The sequence below is a fragment of the Protopterus annectens genome, chromosome 6.part0 (assembly GCF_019279795.1).
Source record: "Protopterus annectens isolate FY-2018-M chromosome 6.part0, PAN1.0, whole genome shotgun sequence".
Taxonomy (NCBI): Eukaryota; Metazoa; Chordata; order Ceratodontiformes; family Protopteridae; genus Protopterus; species Protopterus annectens.
In genome coordinates, this window is record NC_056737.1 from 1333799169 (window position 1) to 1333817572 (window position 18404).

The 18404-nt window shown below is 43.8% G+C and overlaps 1 protein-coding gene across 3 annotated transcripts in view; it reads right to left on the reverse strand.

Annotated features, from left to right (window-relative positions):
* PRPF40A (pre-mRNA processing factor 40 homolog A) overlaps positions 1-18404 on the reverse strand; it is a 3102395-nt gene that overhangs the window by 1547466 nt on the left and 1536525 nt on the right. For all 3 annotated transcript variants that reach the window (XM_044074905.1, XM_044074903.1, XM_044074904.1), the window contains exon 17: positions 16314-16428. In XM_044074905.1, coding sequence (XP_043930840.1) covers positions 16314-16428 — 115 coding nt within the window. The remainder of the gene's footprint in view (positions 1-16313; positions 16429-18404) is intronic.

The window sequence follows — 18404 nt, forward strand, 5'->3', positions numbered from 1 at the left end:
CCAGGCGGGCCTTGAGACAAGCTTGTTAGGATTGGGTACCAGTGTACAGGTACAATCAGAATTAGTCAACATTTTCTGTTTTAACAGTGACATTAAGTATTGCTGATATTTAATCATATGAAATTGACAATTTAAAGCCCTCACAGCCAAAGTAGCAGAAGTGTAAACCCTTTTCCTCCATCTGTCAAGTGCCCTTGAATCCCTGTCAGAAGGGACAGGGTTTTTTGCAGTAGCGGCCTTAACCCCCTTGGGACCCTGAGAAATAGTTTCTGGGTCAGCAGCAGGGTTTTTATAAAGAAATGTATGTGAATCTGGAACCCTGTAGTATCTGTCTGGCTTAACAGGAGCTGGAGGTAAGGAGTCTGGAGAAAGGCCGGACTCTGAAAATACATCTACTATGTCTAGCACAGGGGGAATAGCAAGTGGCCTGTGCTGAGGAAGTAAAAGAAAATCTCTAAGCCTTTCCTTTGATTCTGAGTAATCTAGGCGCTCCCAGTGGATATGCTCCCTCATGGTGTGCAGGGTTTTCCCAAAAGAATAATCCTCAGGAGGAGAGGCTGAAGGAATGGATTCTTCAGCATCAGAATCCTCATAGGGATGAAGAGAGTATTCCTGTACAGAAGAGGAGTCAGAGGAAATGGAAACCTGATCTGAAGAGTCATAGTCTGTCTCTTGCCTAGGCCTCTTGTCAGGAGGGGGATGGGAACCCCTGATCAAGGTAATAAGGTCTTCGGCCATTTTCAGCATCTGTTTCTTAGGCATGGAAGTCTGTCCTGGAAAATGCTGTACTTGTTTCTTTGTCTTTAAAGCTGCTGTAGACTTTGCTTTAGAAGCTGGATTAGGCTTTACATATAGCTGTGTAGGTCTGAAAACACCCTGAGAAGCCGATGCCTGCTCAGCGGCTCCGGACCCATCTGAGGGAATGATTTCCGAGTGTCCAATACCTTGAGTATCCAGAGGCCTAGCTGGCTCCACGTGGCAGTTGTCAGTGGCCTGTGGCTCTGAGGTAGCAAATGTCAGGGGCTGCCTAAGCGCCTCACTGAGAACCGGCGACTGGCTTAGCAGAAGCTTCATCGGTTTTGGATCTCGGATGCTTGCCCTTCTCTTTTTCCTTGCGTTTTTTAGCAACTCCGGTCGTCTGCTGTTCCGACGGCATACTGTAATTGAACTTTCGGCCAAAGTAATAAGCAAAATCAAACAGACGCTTAATAGTGCGTTTGTTGAATCTAGGACAAAACCGACAGCTAGCAACGTTATGATCAGGGCCTAGGCAAGGAATACAGTAAGAATGATGATCCTTATGAGGTATTTGCTTCCCACAAGAAATACAATTGTTAACTATTTCTGACATTGGTCTGGAGCAAGAAAAAAGTTTCCCCAACGGGGTACTTAGCTTTAATGAAGACTTCGGATCTGAAATTCAATTTCGAAAATCTCAGGAGTCGGCCGACCGGCACTTGCGAACTGCTTTTGCTTTGGGCACCGCGTGGCAAGAAAGACTGGAGAAAATGGCGTCTGCTGCATCTTTTATACACCTGGCGCTCTGACGTCAGGAAAGAGGCGACAGCAACCAACTCCGGACCTAGACTTTGGAATTCTGGCAGACTGCGGGTAGCCTGCCAGCAGGATAACCCAAGAGTAATGACTGCAGCAGTGAAACACGATGAACATCAAGGATTTGCTGTACCTGTAACATGACTGCATCTATGTGATGTGCAGGCAGTGAGGCAATCTAACTTGTGTTCAACTGGGCACCTATGAACTCCAGGCTCTGTACCAGTTGAAGTTTGGATTTAGAGATGTTGACTGTAATGCCTAATTTTTGACACCGTTGGAGCAAAAAGTCCATGGACTATTTTTGGAGATGCTTGGTTGAGGCAGTGAGGAGCCAGTCATCTAAATATGGAAACAATCAATCCCAGCAGTCTCAAGTGAGCTGCTACCACTGCCATGTACTTGCTGAACACCCTGGGGGTTAAGATGAGACCAAAGGGGAGGGCCTCAAAATGATAGTAGCTAGCTCCCATCTGAAAGTGGAGGTATCGGCAGGCGCATCTGTTCATCTTGATAAGTACACATCCTGAAGCTCGATTAAGCACATGCAATCATCCTTGTGCAAAAAGAGCAAGGATGGACTGAACAGTGACCTTTCGGAACTTTGACTTCCACATAAATTGGTTCAGTTTGCTTAAATCCAAAATTGATCTCAGGTCCCCTGTCTTCTATGGCACTAAAAAGAACCACGAGAAACTTCCAAATCCTCTTTGGTCTGGTGGAACCTCCTGGATGACTCTTCTATTGAGTAGCTTCTGAATATCATCAACTGCAGCTTCTTTCTGATTGGGTGGAACATTGGAAAACTTTCTTCTTTTGGATTTGAGTATCTCGAAAAATGTTATGAAATAACCTATTCTCTTTAGCGCTCACGAATCTTTTGTTATAAAGAGCCTAGGCGTATGGGCACAAGGACAAGCGCCCCTCCCCCCCAAAATGCTCCAGAGGTGAGCAGTCGGGCAATCCTTCAGGAGAGCTGAAATGGTTTAATCAGAAAGGAATCACAGAAACCTTGATTTTGAATCCCTACTGCAAGGACAGCATCTTCCATTTGCACTTCCCAGTCTGCCTCTACAAGAGTTGTCCCTGTGCAAGTGCTGGATAGAACCCTGGGATTTCCAGAAAGTACAGTTGTGTCCACTTATCATAAATGTAGATGTTCGAGTGTATTCACTGTTGCAGTACTCACCTGTGGGTTATCCCTGTTGTGGTAGTCCTCGGCCGTCCCGAATATCAGAGTCAATGTTTTTCTGCGTCGGCTGCTGTCACCTGCAGTCCGACGTCAGGTCGTCAGTGCTATAAAGCAAGGCAGCCGACATTACTACATCAGTTTTTCTTGCCCTAACCCATCAGAAGCACAAGGAAATAAGGTAAAGTGGTCCTGGTGGCTAAAAGCCACCGTGGGAAGCTTATGTCCCCTTAGAGAAAGAGGATATAAGGGGGATGGAGGGAGGGAAACCAGTACTGCAAAAGTGAATACACTCAAACGTCTACATTTATGATAAGTGTACACAACTGTACTATTCCTTCATGTTTCACTGTTGCAGTCATCACCTGTGGGAGTATTCCCAAAGCTAAGGAGAGGGGTGGAAGGATAGGTTAAAGCCCTAGGCATGGGTCAGCAAGCCCTACAGAACTGCAGAGGCAAACCCTGCCCTAGACTCAGAAAAAAGAGGTAGGTGGCAATGCTTTGTAAAGGTATGGCCAGAGGTCCAGGTGGCAGCTTCCTCTGAGGAAGGCTGTGGACGTGGAGGCTGCCCTAGTGGAATGGGTACAAACAGACTTGGGGGGGGGGGGTATGTCCCATGTAGTCTTTAGCAGAAATGGACACAGTGTGATATCCATTTGGAAATGGTTTGCTTGGAAATGGGCTTCCTCTCTGCTACTGGGGCAAAGCTGACAAGAAGCTGGTCTGTTTTTATGAAGGGCTTAGTGCGGTCCAGGTACTATCAGAGTTGTCTGTGCACGTCTATTGAATGCAGAATTCTTTCCCCCTTGTTTTGAGGGTTGGGAAAGAAGGTGGATAGGTGTATGACCTGGTTGAGGGTCACATCAGATACCACCATGGGCAGAAAGGAGGGTTAGTCGTCAGGGAGACCCTGTCTGCATGGAAAATGATGAAGGGCTCAGCAGCCATGAGTGCCTGAAGTTCTGAAACCCTTCTGGCTGATGTAATAGCTAGTAGGAAAGCAGTCTTCCAGGAGAGGTATTTCAATTCTGCTGAAGCAGCAGGATTGAATGGAGGTAATGTTAGTTTTTCCAAAACATAATTCAGGTCCCAGGCTGGTGTGAGAGGTCTTCTGGGAGGTCTGATAATAGAAGCCCCTCTGAGGAATTGCTTAATCAAAGGATGTGAGAAGAGGGCTAAGTCTGAGTCGAAATGAGCTGAAATGGCTGAGGCATAGATTTTAACAGAAGAGAAGGAGAGGCCACTATTAAGTAACTCGGCTAGGTAGTCCAAGATAAGACAAATGGAAGGATGCGAGGTACTGTTCTCCTCTGGACTGGCTGCAGGAGCAGAATCTTTTCCATTTCCATGCGTAAGATTTTCTGGTGCTGGGCCTTTCTGGTCTCTGTGATAATGTCTAGCACCTGTTTGCTTAACAGGGACCCCTTGTTTGCTTTTAAAGTATTAGCCATGCTGAAAGATAGAGAGTCTGCAAATCTGGGTGTAGCATTTCCCCTCCCACCTGGGTCAAGAGGTCTAAGATCAGGGGAAGCTGCCTAGGAGGCTGTAAAGTCAGGCTGCGCAGTAAGGGGTACCAATGCTGCCTGGGCCAATCTGGAGCAATGAGGATGGCCTTTGGTCTTGTCTCCTTTATTTTGATCAGTACCTTGGGAATAAGAGGCAGAGGAGAGAATGCGTACACAGAGAGAGAGTTCCACGGGAAGGTCAAGGCATCCACCTTCCACGCTAGGTGGTGATGCTCCCTGGTACAGAATTTTTTCAGCTGGTGGTTGAGGTGCGAAGCAAAGAGATCCACCTCGGGAGTCCCCCACTCCTCAGTGATTTGCAGAAAGATTTTTCTGTGGTGCTGCCATTAGTGGAGTTCCAGTATGTTTCTGCTTAGGTGGTCTGCCAGGGTGTTGCTGACCCCTGGTAGGTATTGGGCAATTAGGTTTAGACCTATGGAGGTGGCCATCAGCCAGAGGTTCATGGCTAGCCTGCACAGAGGGTACGATTGAGTCCCCCCCCTGTTTGCTGATATATCACATTACTGTGGTGCTATCTGTTTTAATAAGGAGAATCCCTGGCCTGATATGAGGTTTGAAGGATGTGAGAGCCTTTTGTACTCCCATCATTTCTTTCGGATTGATGTGTAAGGGAAGGTGCTGGGCATACCAAAGACCTTGGGTGCACCTGACTACTAGGTGAGCTCCCCTAACAATGTCTGAGGTGTCAGTGGTGATGGTCTGGCCAGCAGGGCGGAGGATGAAGGGAAGACCCTTGTTCTTGGCACAGGCCCCTGCCTACCAGAGAAACTCTGCCCTTATACATGGGATCAGAGGGAGAGAGGTCTCTAGAGGCTGAGAGTGCTGACACCAAAGGTTCTTTAGATACCACTGAAGTTTCCTCATGTGAAGCCTGGCCAGAGGAATTAGAAGGATGCACGATGCCATGTACCGCAGGGCTTGCAGGAACTTCCTCGTAGTGAGGTGACTTCTGGAAGCCAGCTGGGTAAAGTAGACAGGCAGGAAGCTCTGCTTTTCTGGGGATAGGAAGGCCATTTAGGATGCTGTATCCAGCAGTGCTCCCAAGAAAATGATCTTCCCAGAGAGCGTTTGTTTTGATTTCTTCTCGCTGATGGTGAACCCTAGGGAAGTTAGGAGGGTTTTGACAAAGAGAAGGTCCAGGAGCAGCTTTTCTTTGCACTCTGCCTGAATGAGGCAGTCATCCTAGTAAGGGTAAATCTGTATATTTCTCTGTCTGCAAAATGCTATGGCCGGGGCTAAGCATTTGGTTAACACTCTGGGTGCAGTAGATAAGCCAAAGGGTAGCGCGGAGAATTGAAAGTGTTGTGAGCCTGCTCTGAAGCGCAGGAATTTCATGTGGGATTCCCTTATGGTGATATGGAAGTAGGCATCTTTTAGGTCTAGGGTCACTAGCCAGGCATTTTTTGTCAGCATAGGGAACAGCTGCTGCAAAGTTAGCATTTTGAATCTGGGGACCACCAGGGAGGTGTTCAGAATGGATAGATCCAGGATGGGGCGCCAAGTGCCCTCTTTTCTGGGAACAAGAAATAGTCTGGAATAAAAGACTTTGCCTGTTTGATCTGTGGGGACAGGTTCTACTACCCCCTGGGATATGAGAGTTTGGACCTGTTTCAATGTCTCTGCCCACTGATTTAGAGGTAAGTCTGGGTACCCTTCCTGGAAGTGGGAGTTTGCCGAAAGAGAATTTGTATCCCTGAAAAATGATCTTTAAGACCAATTGGTCCTTTATACAGAAAGCCAATTTTCTTTGCAGAAGGAGAGCCTTCCTCCTAGCTTTTGGTGAGTGAAGGGAGGGGCAGAGGGGGGAGAGTCAGTCATTGGGAGTTTTTGCCATAGAAGGGTGGCTTAGAACTCCTTGCCCTTGGGTGGAAGTGGTCCACTGTTTGGGTTCTCTGCTGGCCCTGGAATAGAGGCCTGGATGGTCTGTCCCTGCGGGGTTACCTTAGCCCTGTCTGCTAGGTGCAGTGAAGAACCAGTGCTTAGAGGGAAAGTTCCTGCTGAACCTGAGAGGTTGAACCTGAAAGAAATCTTTTACTGTTTGCATAGATTTTGCTTCATCTTCCATCTTTTTAAGCACCTCTTCTGCTTTTACTCCAAACAAGCGGTTCTTATCCAGGGGTGCATCAGTTAGTTCAGACTTGACATGATCAGGGAGAGGTTGTTCCTTTAACCATGCATGTCTCCTACTGACAGATCCTGACACTGCCACTCTGCTAGAGGATTCTAGGGCATCATATCCACAGTGTAATGAATATTTGGCCTCTTGAACAGTGAAACACGAAGAAAATCTACATTTTCTTGCCCCTTTTTGATTCTGAGTGAAGGATCATTGAGAAGTAAAAAATCAAATTCCTATGGCAGACATGGTCTTTTCCTCCTGCTCACTGCAGAAAAGTGCATCTTTAACAGAATGGCCAAACAAATACATTCCATCAAAAGGAGCACTGATGAAAGAAGACTTGAAAGGCTCTGCAAAGTCACACAGCCGCATCCAGGCACGTCTTCTTACAGTGATGTCTGAATTGCAAGCCTGTGAAGTATCCACTTCAGCACGGGACACTAACCTCATGGACACATTGGAAATGGAAAACAGAGTGGCCAGTTATAAGGATGATCTTTTATAGTACTCCCACAGATATGGACTCAGAGGGATTTGGAGAATTCTCTGGTCAAAACCCTCTGCAGTCTTGTAAAGTGTGCTAAATAATTCAGTGACCTCAAAGCAAATATGCGCTTTCCAAATCTGTCCAACGCTCTCGACTCTCTATCTGGGGGATAAACGTATGAGCTCTGCTCAGCCAGCTCCTTTTTTGTAGCTGCCCCCACAGCCATATCATCAACAGTGACTCCTTTGTTAAAAAGGGTCTACCTTTTGGTGATGCCACAGTATTGTCTGGATGATGGGGGAATTGTTCTGACACAGTCTGGTTTCTTCCATGTCTGCCAAGAGACTAGGTCAATAAGGTCAGTCAGGGGAGTCACCCAAGACTGGGCCAGAACCAAAAGTTTCCAGCAATACTGACTCCTGTGGGGAAGGAGTATCTGAATATCTGAGGACCAGCCATCTTTCTGCTTGAGAATCTCTAAAATATCTCCAAATCAGATGTCATCTAGGGGACCCTTGCCCTTCGTTGAAGTTATGTGCCTATTTTTGCACTTTCTCTTACAGGGAACCTCCTCACTGGGATGCTCTGGGTATGCGTCTGAACAGAGGGAAGTTCCTCTAAGGAAACTGTTTGGACACTAGTTGGCACTGGCTGTCCTTGTGAAGTAGGTCTGATGGAATCAGCACGCGGAATCACTGGGGGAATAGATGTAGGATCCAAGGGAGAGAGAGAGAGAGAGAGAGATCAGACCTCTTGGCTGAGAGAAAACCTTCTCCACTACCTCAAAGGCAGATGGACCGGTAGAAGCCAGGACTGGTTGCATGACAGCAGAAATTCCGATGCAGAAGCCCCGACCCTGTCCCAATGCACGCCTCAAGGAATGAGCAAGACCTGAGCTATCGAGCGTTGAGGATCCAAGGGGCAGGGACAGCTCCGACAACAGTGGATTCAACAACAATGCTTTGGCTCTGGGACTCATCCCGCTCCATGGGGGATAGGAGCAGAACCAATCATCAGGAAAACTGTCTGGAGTCAAAGATGTAACCCTCTTTGGGTCCACCACAAATTCTCTCTGAACTCTTGGATACAAGTGATCAAAAGCTGTGTGATGGATTGGAGAAGGAGATATTACTGTATGGGAAGTGGAAGGAGGCTCATGGATCCAATGGAAGATGTAGCCTGAATAATCCCTACTTAATCTGAGCACTGAGGAACTCCTCATCATTGTATCCACTTCGGCCTTAGAAAGACTTCTGGAGGAAAAGTATTACTCCCCTTGGAAGAAGGAATCCCCTGCAAGGGAAGAAAGGGTTGACCTTGCCAGCATTTGCACTAGATTAAATTGTCAAGAGTCCATTCGATGCCAAAAGAGAAGACAAAGTCTCAGGGACATAGAAAGGTTGCTAGAGTGGGAGGAGGACCATAAACTGACAGATAGTCATGCATCTTATTTGTTACACACCTGAAAAGGAGGGTGCTGTTTGCCCCTACACTACCCAGTTTAACTCCCATCCACTAAGCAAGCACTATGTGAATATATGACATACTTGCCACACTTACAAGAAACTCCGTCTGTAGCTGCTATATGGAAAGGCCATTCAAAGCAAAAGGACTGGCACAAGGGTAACAAATGCAAGCTGCAAAAAGGCTCCTCAGAGATACAGCATCCTTTGGTTTGAATGGCCTTTCCATATAGGAACTACAGATGAGAGTTTCTTATAAGTGTGGCATGTCTGTCATATATTCAGATAGTGCTTGCAAACCAATGTAAGCTAAATTTGAAAAGGGGGCGCTAATAACTACTAGGAATACCTCAATACACTAGCCACTGCTCAGCAATATTTTTGTCTCTTCTTCCATGCTCTGAAGGGTTGGGTTGTCACTGCATCAAGAACAGTGTGCCCAGTGCCACTGTTATTCAGTCTGACTCCTTTCACTGAGGAAGTACAACTTGCAAGACTGGAAAAAAATACACTACACAAGAACAGACAATTCATTCACAGCCACTGGGTGAAAGGGCTACCAGATATAATGGGATGCTGGAAGGGTAATTAATAAGCAGAGACTACAAAAGACCCTCCCCCCAGACCAGCTTTAGCTAACATCAATAATTATTACATGCTACAATTCACTCAGGGGTAACAGGATGAATCGCATGCAAGAAAACTTTCACCAATAAGACTGAAGCCATAGAATGAGCAAAACATAATTGCTCAGAAGGCTGAATCCTGAACTATAAATTAAGTGTTAAGCTCCTGAAAACACTGTACAAACATAGTTTTAGTTAAAAGTGCGAGCTATTGAAGAAATGGCAACAGCACAAATGAAAACATGAAATGAGTGGACAGCTTAACAGCTAATTCTGACACTATTTACTAAAGGAAGTATGCAGTGTACACCTAAGCGACACCCAGTAAGTGAGATCAAGCCCAAATACATTTCCATACAAGTGATGACCAATTTCTTCAAACAGAAGTAAAAACCACCAGGGAAACTGCGAAGGAAAAGACAAAAGAGCTGCCAAAATAGCAGGTCAGGACAAGGAAAAAATGTGCTACCCTATCAAAAAATTAAATTCCCAAATACTAGGAAAATTCGTAAGTTGTTACTAAGCTAACAACAACTAATGCCCTTACAAGTTTAGCCATGCATCCCAAATCCATTTGTATCCAGAGTATCATGGCTGTCTATATGGGCTGGGGAAAGTCAGTAGGGAAGTGCTAGGATATCAACAGGAACTATAATCACTCAGTATCAAAGCCAATAGTATTTTTTCTAGGTGATATAAACTATCCAATTATAGACTGGGAAACCTACACCACCACCAGCATGCAAGCACAGAGATTCCTGGACTTTGTCAATACAAATGCTCAGACACAATTAGAGAACCCATTAGGGAGAACAACATCTTGGACCTTGTTCTTACTAATACAGGAATATCTTGAACCATCCCTCACTTGTTAGGTCTGACCATAAAGCAGTCTCCTTCAAAATCAAATAGAAACCAGAAATTCCTTCCACCCAAGGTACCTTTAGAAATTTCCTTAAGACAAACTACAGACTCTATATTAGCAAGCTTCAAATCTCCACAAACCCAGTTAACACTACTGAATACATGGAAAGTACATCACCACATTATACTAGCATGTAAACAGCTGCATAGATGCATTTGTACCACAGAGGAACAAGTGAAGGGCTAACCTCTGAAACAAATCCACATGATAGAACGATATCAACAAGTTTTTACAATAAAAGGAAAAGAATTTTGACCAAAAGTAACAGTAATTCCCAGAATGCTAGAGCTCGTCACTGAAATAAACTCAGACGCTTAATAAAAATCCACCAAAGCCAAGTTTGAGGCTAAAATATCTATCCAAGCTAAAGACGATCACAAAACCTTTGTATCAGTCATGTTAATAACCTCAAAAGCACAACAAAGCAGCGCACTGAGCTGACTGTGTACATTTACCATTATGGAGGATGAAGATATAGCAAACGTTCTGGCTAATAAATTTATCTCTAACTTTACCACTCACTCACCATCCATCTGATCCTCAAGATATACCTGAAACTGGCTCAACTCCAGCTACCACACAAGATCAGGTCTGAAAATTGGTATTAAAAGTTAAGAACACTGCATTGATGGGTTCTGACAATATCTCTGGACGCATCATTAACAGCACAAAGTATAATTTAGCCATACCCCTAACAACACTGCTCAATCTTAGCCTCCATACAGGTTTTGTACAAGTCAAATGGAGAACAGCTACAGTCATTTCCCCTCCATAAGGGATGACCTTCCACAGACCCCGGCAATTACAGACCCATAAGTCTGACCAACCTCATATGCAAAGCCATGGGAAGACATCATGAAACTAATCAAACTGGACATAGGGAACCTTCAAACAATGGACCCATCTCAGTTTGGATTTGTCAAGGGCAAGTCATGCTTACGCAACCTAATGGACTTTTTTGAAAATGTCACCAAAGCAACAAATGAATTCAAAATGGTACAAAACACATACCTTGCCTGGCCAAAGCTTTTGGCACAACTCCCCAAACAGACAGTGTAGAAAAGTGAAATAAACCCCTATGTCAACAGCTACAATGCCAATTGGCTCACAGGATGTAGGAAATCAAAATAGAAGTTACCTTCACAATGACACCAGTCACGTCTACCAGGGTTCTGTGTTGGGATCTATTCCGTTTAGCTTCTGCTTTTCTAAAGTAAAAAACAATACCAAAGGGTTCTGGCTGAAGTTTGCAGATGACTGTAAACTAGGAGCAGTCACTGAATCACTAAACGTCTTAGCCCTTCTGCAGGAAGGTTTGTTACAAAAAACTGTTGCCATAATCATGTACTGAAACTAAATGCCAAAAAATGCATTATTGTATCCTTTGGGAACTCATCTACCCTACGGAACTACCACATTGATAATATGAGATCTTCTGGGGACAGTGACAATTTTTGACCAACATGTGTCCACTCTTAGGTTTACAGGATGTTACTAGGCTACTGACCTTAGGTCTTTACAAGCCTAGTTGTTAAATCCCAATACAATACTAGATGAGAGATGTTGTCTATGGCCAAGATTTTTCGAGCTTCTAGCTAGGACTACCCATGTCCAGGAGAAAAACAGGGGCAATCCCCAGCAGAAATTTATAGTTACCTACCCAGTTGTCCAGGTTGCTCTTAAACAGGGTCATGGAGGTGCTCTGCTTGACATTGACTGGAAGCCTTTACCAGAGGAGTGGCAACCTCTGACAGCTGTATCCGTCACTGCAGCAGGTCCTATTTATGTTGCAGGTCTCTGGAATGGTGGACTCTAGTCCCATTTGACTTATGGATGTGCAGCATTTTCATATGATTTGGGTCATAGATATCCCTGTAATGCAAACATAAGTCGCCTCTAAGCAAGTCTATATGCTACTGAGTACAATGACCGTGACTTCAGTCTGTCCGTAAAAGATATGTGTTAGATACCCTGAATTTTCTTACTGTAGGTGTCTGGTATGGTACATATCAAAAGGAGCATTATATTCAATAATATGCCTGATGAGGGACGAGTACAGGGGAGTTATAACCTCTTTTGCTCTTGAGGTGATGCCTTTGTTAACCAGGTGAGTGATGTAGACTGCCTTCCACACTACAGTAGACACATGGTGGTCGAAGCTGAGGTTACAGTAAACTTGTGTTACCAGGTCTCTCATTACATAACTGGTACTTAGAGTATTACTGTTTATCTTATAGTCAGCAAGGACATTGTTTTTACTGAATGGAATGATTATGCATTTTTTAGCATTTAGTTTAAGACTATGGCTTTAGCACCAATCATTGGTCTGTGTAAGCCCCTTTTGAAGAACAGTGACATCGCTAGGGGATTCAATGATGGCATCTAATTTGCAATCATCTGCAAACCTGGTTAGCCACAGCCCTTCCATTTTGGCCTTGACCTCTGAGAAGTATATGCCAAACAAGAGGAGGCCCAGCACTGAGGGAGCCCACTGGTTTCAGGTCTGCTGGTAGAGGTGAAGCCTCCTACTTTGAGTGTTGTTGACCTGTGAGCCAGTTTGCAACCTACCTGACAACATAGGAGTTGATATTCAACTGGGTTAGTCAATGATGCCTGAATGTGGGATTGTGTCGATGGCCTTGGCCAAGTCAAGATAGGTTGCGTGCAGAACTTTGCCTTAATCTATGGCTCTGGTCACATTCTCAAAGACGTCCACCATTTTAGGAGGCACGACCTACCCTTGACAAAAACCGAACTGGACGGATCTAGGGTTTGGAGATCACCTACATCCTTATTTATGAGATCCATGATGATTCGTTCCATTGCCTAACAGATGAGCCTGGTTAAATGAGTCTACAGCTACCCGGGCCTGTTGCAGAGTCCCCCTTGTAGAGGGGGTAACAGTCACTGTTTTCCATTCAGTGGGGACAAAGCCAATACTCAGGTTGTTGTTGAAATGGGTGCCTAGTGGAGTAGCTACTTCTTGTTTAAGAACATTAAGAATGCAGCCCGGAATGACATCTGGTCCCATGGAGGCTTAAGTCTTGGAGAGAGCATTGATGACTTGCTCTTTGGAGACACAGGGAGGAGGTGATGTTGAGGACATGGGTTGTGGAATGATGGGGGTTCACCAAACCCGTCTGCTAGCATGTCTGCAATTCCCACAGGGTCAGTGTGTGTGATACCATCCACAATTAGTTCAGCACACATCCGACCTTTTAGGTTGAGGACATAGCTAAAAAAAGCCTTATGGTTATCCTTGGCTATGGTTGCTAAATTTTTCTAATAGTTGCTCTTTGAAGATTTTATGAGTTGTCTTGTTTGCATGTCCAGGCCAAGGAGGGTGTTCTTCCAGTTCTGGGTTCTCAATTTCATATTTTCAGATAGCAGCTTCTTGCACTTATTGTATAATCTATTAATGCTAGATGTCCACCAGGATGGTTTGTTTTTTTCTTGAGGATCTTGCTTTAATCCTATCCGGCATGGCTGTGTCTATACAATGGTGTAGATGTTTACACAGGGCATCAGTGCATACCTTAGTATAGCCATCAATGCATCTGTGGAAACTGGAGCTTGGAGGTCAATTACACCATTCCTTAGCATGGTATAGTTAGATTTGGTGGTTTTCTAGCTTGACTTCTCCTTTGGGGAGTTCTGGTGCTATTGCTACTTCAAAAATGACTGATTTATGGTTGAATTTAACTAGTGCAGGGCCTACAGTTGAGGTGCTGCAGGGGTCACTCACACTGGTGATAACCAAGTCTAGAATATTAGAGCCCCTTGTGGGGTGGTGCACTGTTTATTCCAGGGCATTTGAATTAAAGCCCAGGAACTTTTGTGTGAGTGAGTTTGGGCTCATATGAATATCCTAACTAATGGAGGAATAATTGAAATTATACATGACTAGATTGTTAGGTTGCACTTTAATTGTCCCAAGAAGGTCTCAATAAGCTGGTGTGGACTTCTTGCTTCATGGAATTGGACGTGTAACTGGTGATGACATGAAGGGGGGTCTTACCCATGGTAATTTGGACTTGGAGTAACTCCACAGCATTATCTTATCCAACCAGTCTAGAAGTGTAATTACCTTTAATGAAGACAGATACTACACCCTCCTTTGGTTATCACACCTTCAATTTTTGATCTAAAATGTGGAAGGCACTGCATCTTTGCAAGGCCGGGGTACTTACTGTGGCTCTGAACCAGGTTTCTGTGACTGCACAGATGTCAACATCTTCCAGGGACAGAAGTACTTTCAGAAAGTGCAGTTTCTGATTTAAACTCCTTGTAAGGAAGTCCTTCTATACTGCACGGCTTATAAACAAAAGGACTGTGTCTAGACCTAGGGATGTCATTCTTCTCCTTTACCAAGCCCTCATCAGACCAGTCATCGAGTACAATGCTACCTTTGCCATGTATCTGTCTAGACACGTGCAACAACTGGAATGCTCACAGAGATGCCTTACTAAAAGGATACAAGGCCTAAACATGTCCTACATGGACCGACTCAAAGCCCTGCCACTATACTCCATATCCTACAGACTACGAAGAGGTGATGTGTCTCTGGCACACCAGGCATTCTCTGACCCAATACTGAAAGAATTACTGCACATTATCAAGTCAAAGGCATCAGAAATACTTCGTCTAGGGGTATAAAACTCTTCTATAACATCACCAGAATGGTTTGGAGAGGCAGGTACATCTCACAGTGGATACTGCTGTTCTAGAACAGACTTCCCAGCCACAAAAAACAAAACTCATCTCTGTCCATATCCAAGATCAACTCGATCTATGGGTAGGAATCAGTAACTCTAACCCAGGACTGCTCCCTGTACTATTAACAGACACAGGCAACTCCTAAATGTTTTATTCCATGCATGGGTCTCCTCAAATCGTCTATGGCATGAATCCAGTTATTCTCAATAGGGGTAACATATAATTATCGGCCATGTGTTAGGTAAAGCTAATCTCTAACCAAATGGAATAGGTTAATTTGAGCACAAAAAGGTAAATTGGCTAAGCCTGACATCTGCAAGGGCAGCTTGCCTATTGCTTACCTATGCTTACCTATGAACCTACAACACTCTTCTTACTGACAGCCTCTGTTTTCCCATCTAATTGTCAAGGTTTCGTTTAAATGGGGTTAGTGATGAACTCTCATTTATGTGGATGGGAAGCCTATTCTACAGTGCAAGGATACTTTGGGATACATATCTGCTTCTCCGGCATGTTTTGTTTATGTCACAAGTGAAGGTCAGATCCCTGGATGTAGTGTCGCTGGTGCGTTTACTTTATTTATTTATTTTTTTGTGCAAGTGGAACAGATCCATCAGGGCTGGGTCTGAGGAAGCCCTGTAAGCCTAGCAAAGATCCCCATCATGTTTCTGATCACTAAAGAGGCCAAAAGATTCTTCCTTCTTCACTTTCAAGTAGCCAGGATAAACTTCTGGCTCTTGTAGCAGTCAACAATGTCATGGTCTTCCCCAACACAAAAATGGCATGGTCAAACTTGATCTTGGCTGGTCATATGACAGCTTTGTGAACATTTGTGGCATGAATGCAGGACTTCATCAATAACACCAAGATCATGATTAGAAATGGTTAAGAGTAGCTAACAAGTGGGTTAAGGGATGCATGTGCATTTGTAATCAAGAAGCTGCGACAATCATATACAAATGATTTTAATAGAAAAAAAAAGTGTCAAATTGTGACCGATAGAGAAAGCATGACCAAGCTAAGACTCAACAAGCTTGCAGAAGTACAAAAAAAAAAAAAAAAAAAAAGAACCAACCTTTCATAGTTTAACCAAAAGCAGAGGAGGAAAATGTTACACATAGGAGGGGCTCTGCCATTCCTGTTCTAAAGGCTACAGTGCCAGTGTTGACAGAAGAGCCACACAAAGGGAGGGGGGGAGACATCAAGAAAGGTTTTAAATCATGTTGACAGCACCCTCATGAACTGACATGTCCCTTCTGAATTGCTCTGATACCTATCTATTTTATATATACTGAACCCACCTTTAAGCAACATCTGTTTAGCTGACAAAATCTGACTAAAACGGATGATCAACAGTTTGTCAGAATCTTTGAGTTAGTATACATAATTCGCAGGGTATGTGGTGGTGGTGCAGAGGGGCTTGTTCCCCACCCCTATATATATGTGTGTGTGTTTATATAGATATAGATATAGATATATATATATATATATATATATGTGTGTGTGTGTGTGTTTTATGTTAAGTTTTGCATGTGTTGAGGCTAATTGGAGCATGTGTAGTAGCCTGTTGACTTTGTAAACTTTGAGATTTGGGTGTTTTGTTCAATTTCAGTACACCCATAGATAATACATATATCAATATAAGCAGAGCAGAAACACAGGAAAAAATGAAAACCTCTATAAAATGATACCATTTAAAATAACTTACCCGGTTGACCCAGCATATTTGTAAATCTAATATCAGAACTAATTGTTGGATACAACTCCATCCAAGATGACATGGAATGCAGATGCCCATTTTCGTGTAGTTCATCCAGAAATTGCTGTAAAACAAAATTAAGTAACTCAGCAGCATTCTTTAAAAATAGAATACAGTGAATAAGGCTTGGGAATATTTTTAATTCTTCTGACAACTTTGAGAGGTTAGAACATCTATAATGTTTTACAGTACAGAGATGCCAGTCAAAACAGTTGGCAAACTACAACCTTGAAGTACAATTTCTGTTAGAAGGTTACCATAATTGTAGAAGATCCAGTACATTCATCACTACAGTACAGACACTTGGGATTCATGCTTGCAGAAACTTGATGACTGGCCCAAACTTCCTGCTCTTTATCCTTACCCCATTCAAGGCCCAGCAGATCACACACGGACATTAGCACATTAGTGGCACAAAGGTGTGATGACCAAAGTCATCACTTCTCATCTTTCTTGCCCCAAAATGTGCATGCTTGCTTCTTGCTGTCACAGCACAACTCATCCAAGGATGACCTGTCTCACGTGGAAATCACAATCTAAGGAACTCTTAAAAAATTGGCTCTCCAGGCTGCTGTTGAACCATAAGAAACCTGATCAGGTACAAGACAGGGAAAATACATACTGGCTACGCTAGGTACCCACCTCAACCCAGAGGTATTCCAGACATAGAAAAGGAGGAGGGTACTTCTGCTGCAACAGTGAATACTCCAAAACCTACAATTGTGATTAAGTTTCTAACAAAAGTACTATGTTCTTTGGAAATTTGCAGTACTGACTCTTGGGACAAATCCCAGGGCTTGAAGACAAGAGAGTGGTTAGCCTGTTGGAGGAGCATGAGTAATAAATCCCTGCAGTATGACCACAGAAAGACTGCCATGAACCAGGAAGAAACTACCTAGGTTATAAAGGCTGTCGAATGCATGCAATGAGTATAAGGTAGTTGTTTCCAAAATGGCCTGGATAGTACCCTTAGGAAGGCTGTGGTAGTACCCATGATCATAGCAGAATGGGCTCTCACTAAAATTTCGACTGGTTTACCACAGGAGGGCAAAAATAATGCAATGAGGTATACATTTTGAAATGTTGACTAGTTTTCCATTCTTGTCTAAAGCAAAGGCAATTAAAAAAGCTTGTCAGTTTTCCTGTACTATTGCCCTATCCAGGAAAAATCACAATCTTATACACATCTAGTGAATATAAAATCGATTCCATCTTTATAGTGAGGAGGTGGACAGCCTAGTTCAAGTAAAGTCTGCAATCAATGTAGATATAAAAATAAGGCGAGTCTAAAGTGTGACCCTGTTGTCAATGAATACCAATGTTGGGCTCCATGCTAATAAGATCTTACAATTCTGAAATCCCCCAAGCTGAGGAATCAGGCCGACTGAGTGCTACTGCAAGCAGATAACCCAAATGTAATGACTGCAACAGTGAAACACAAAGAACATCCAACTTCCATGACAAAAAAATTTTATGGGCGTGGAAGTAGCTGGTTCAATTTTAAGAAATGCGAGATTTTCCAAGCACAAAATTTAGGTCACATGGTAGAGAAAAGTACAGTTGTGTACCTACCATAAATGAGTGTTGCAGTCATTACACTTGGGTTATCCTGCTGGCAGGCTACCCGCAGTCGGCCAGAATTCCAAAGTCTAAGTCCAGCGTCGGTTGCTGTCGCCTCTTCCCTGACGTCAGTGCGCCAGGGGTTTAAAAGATGCAGCCGATGCCATTTTCTTCAGTTTTTCTTGCCCCAGATGTCAGGTGCCCCCAAATAGGTAGGCTGAAAAAAATTATGCCAAAAAGCAGGCATGTACTAAAAAAAAAAAAATTTTCCTTCATCTACAAGCAAATACACCACATAGGTTGTATAGAGCAGAGAAGTACAGAAAAGTCCCAGCAAAGAAAAGGGGGATGGTGGGTGGGTAACCTGGACTGCAACAGTGAATACACTCTAACATCTACATTTATGGTAGGTGCACAACTGTACTATGTTCATCGTGTTTCACTGTTCATAGGTTCATACTAGGCTATCTGCACTGTTCT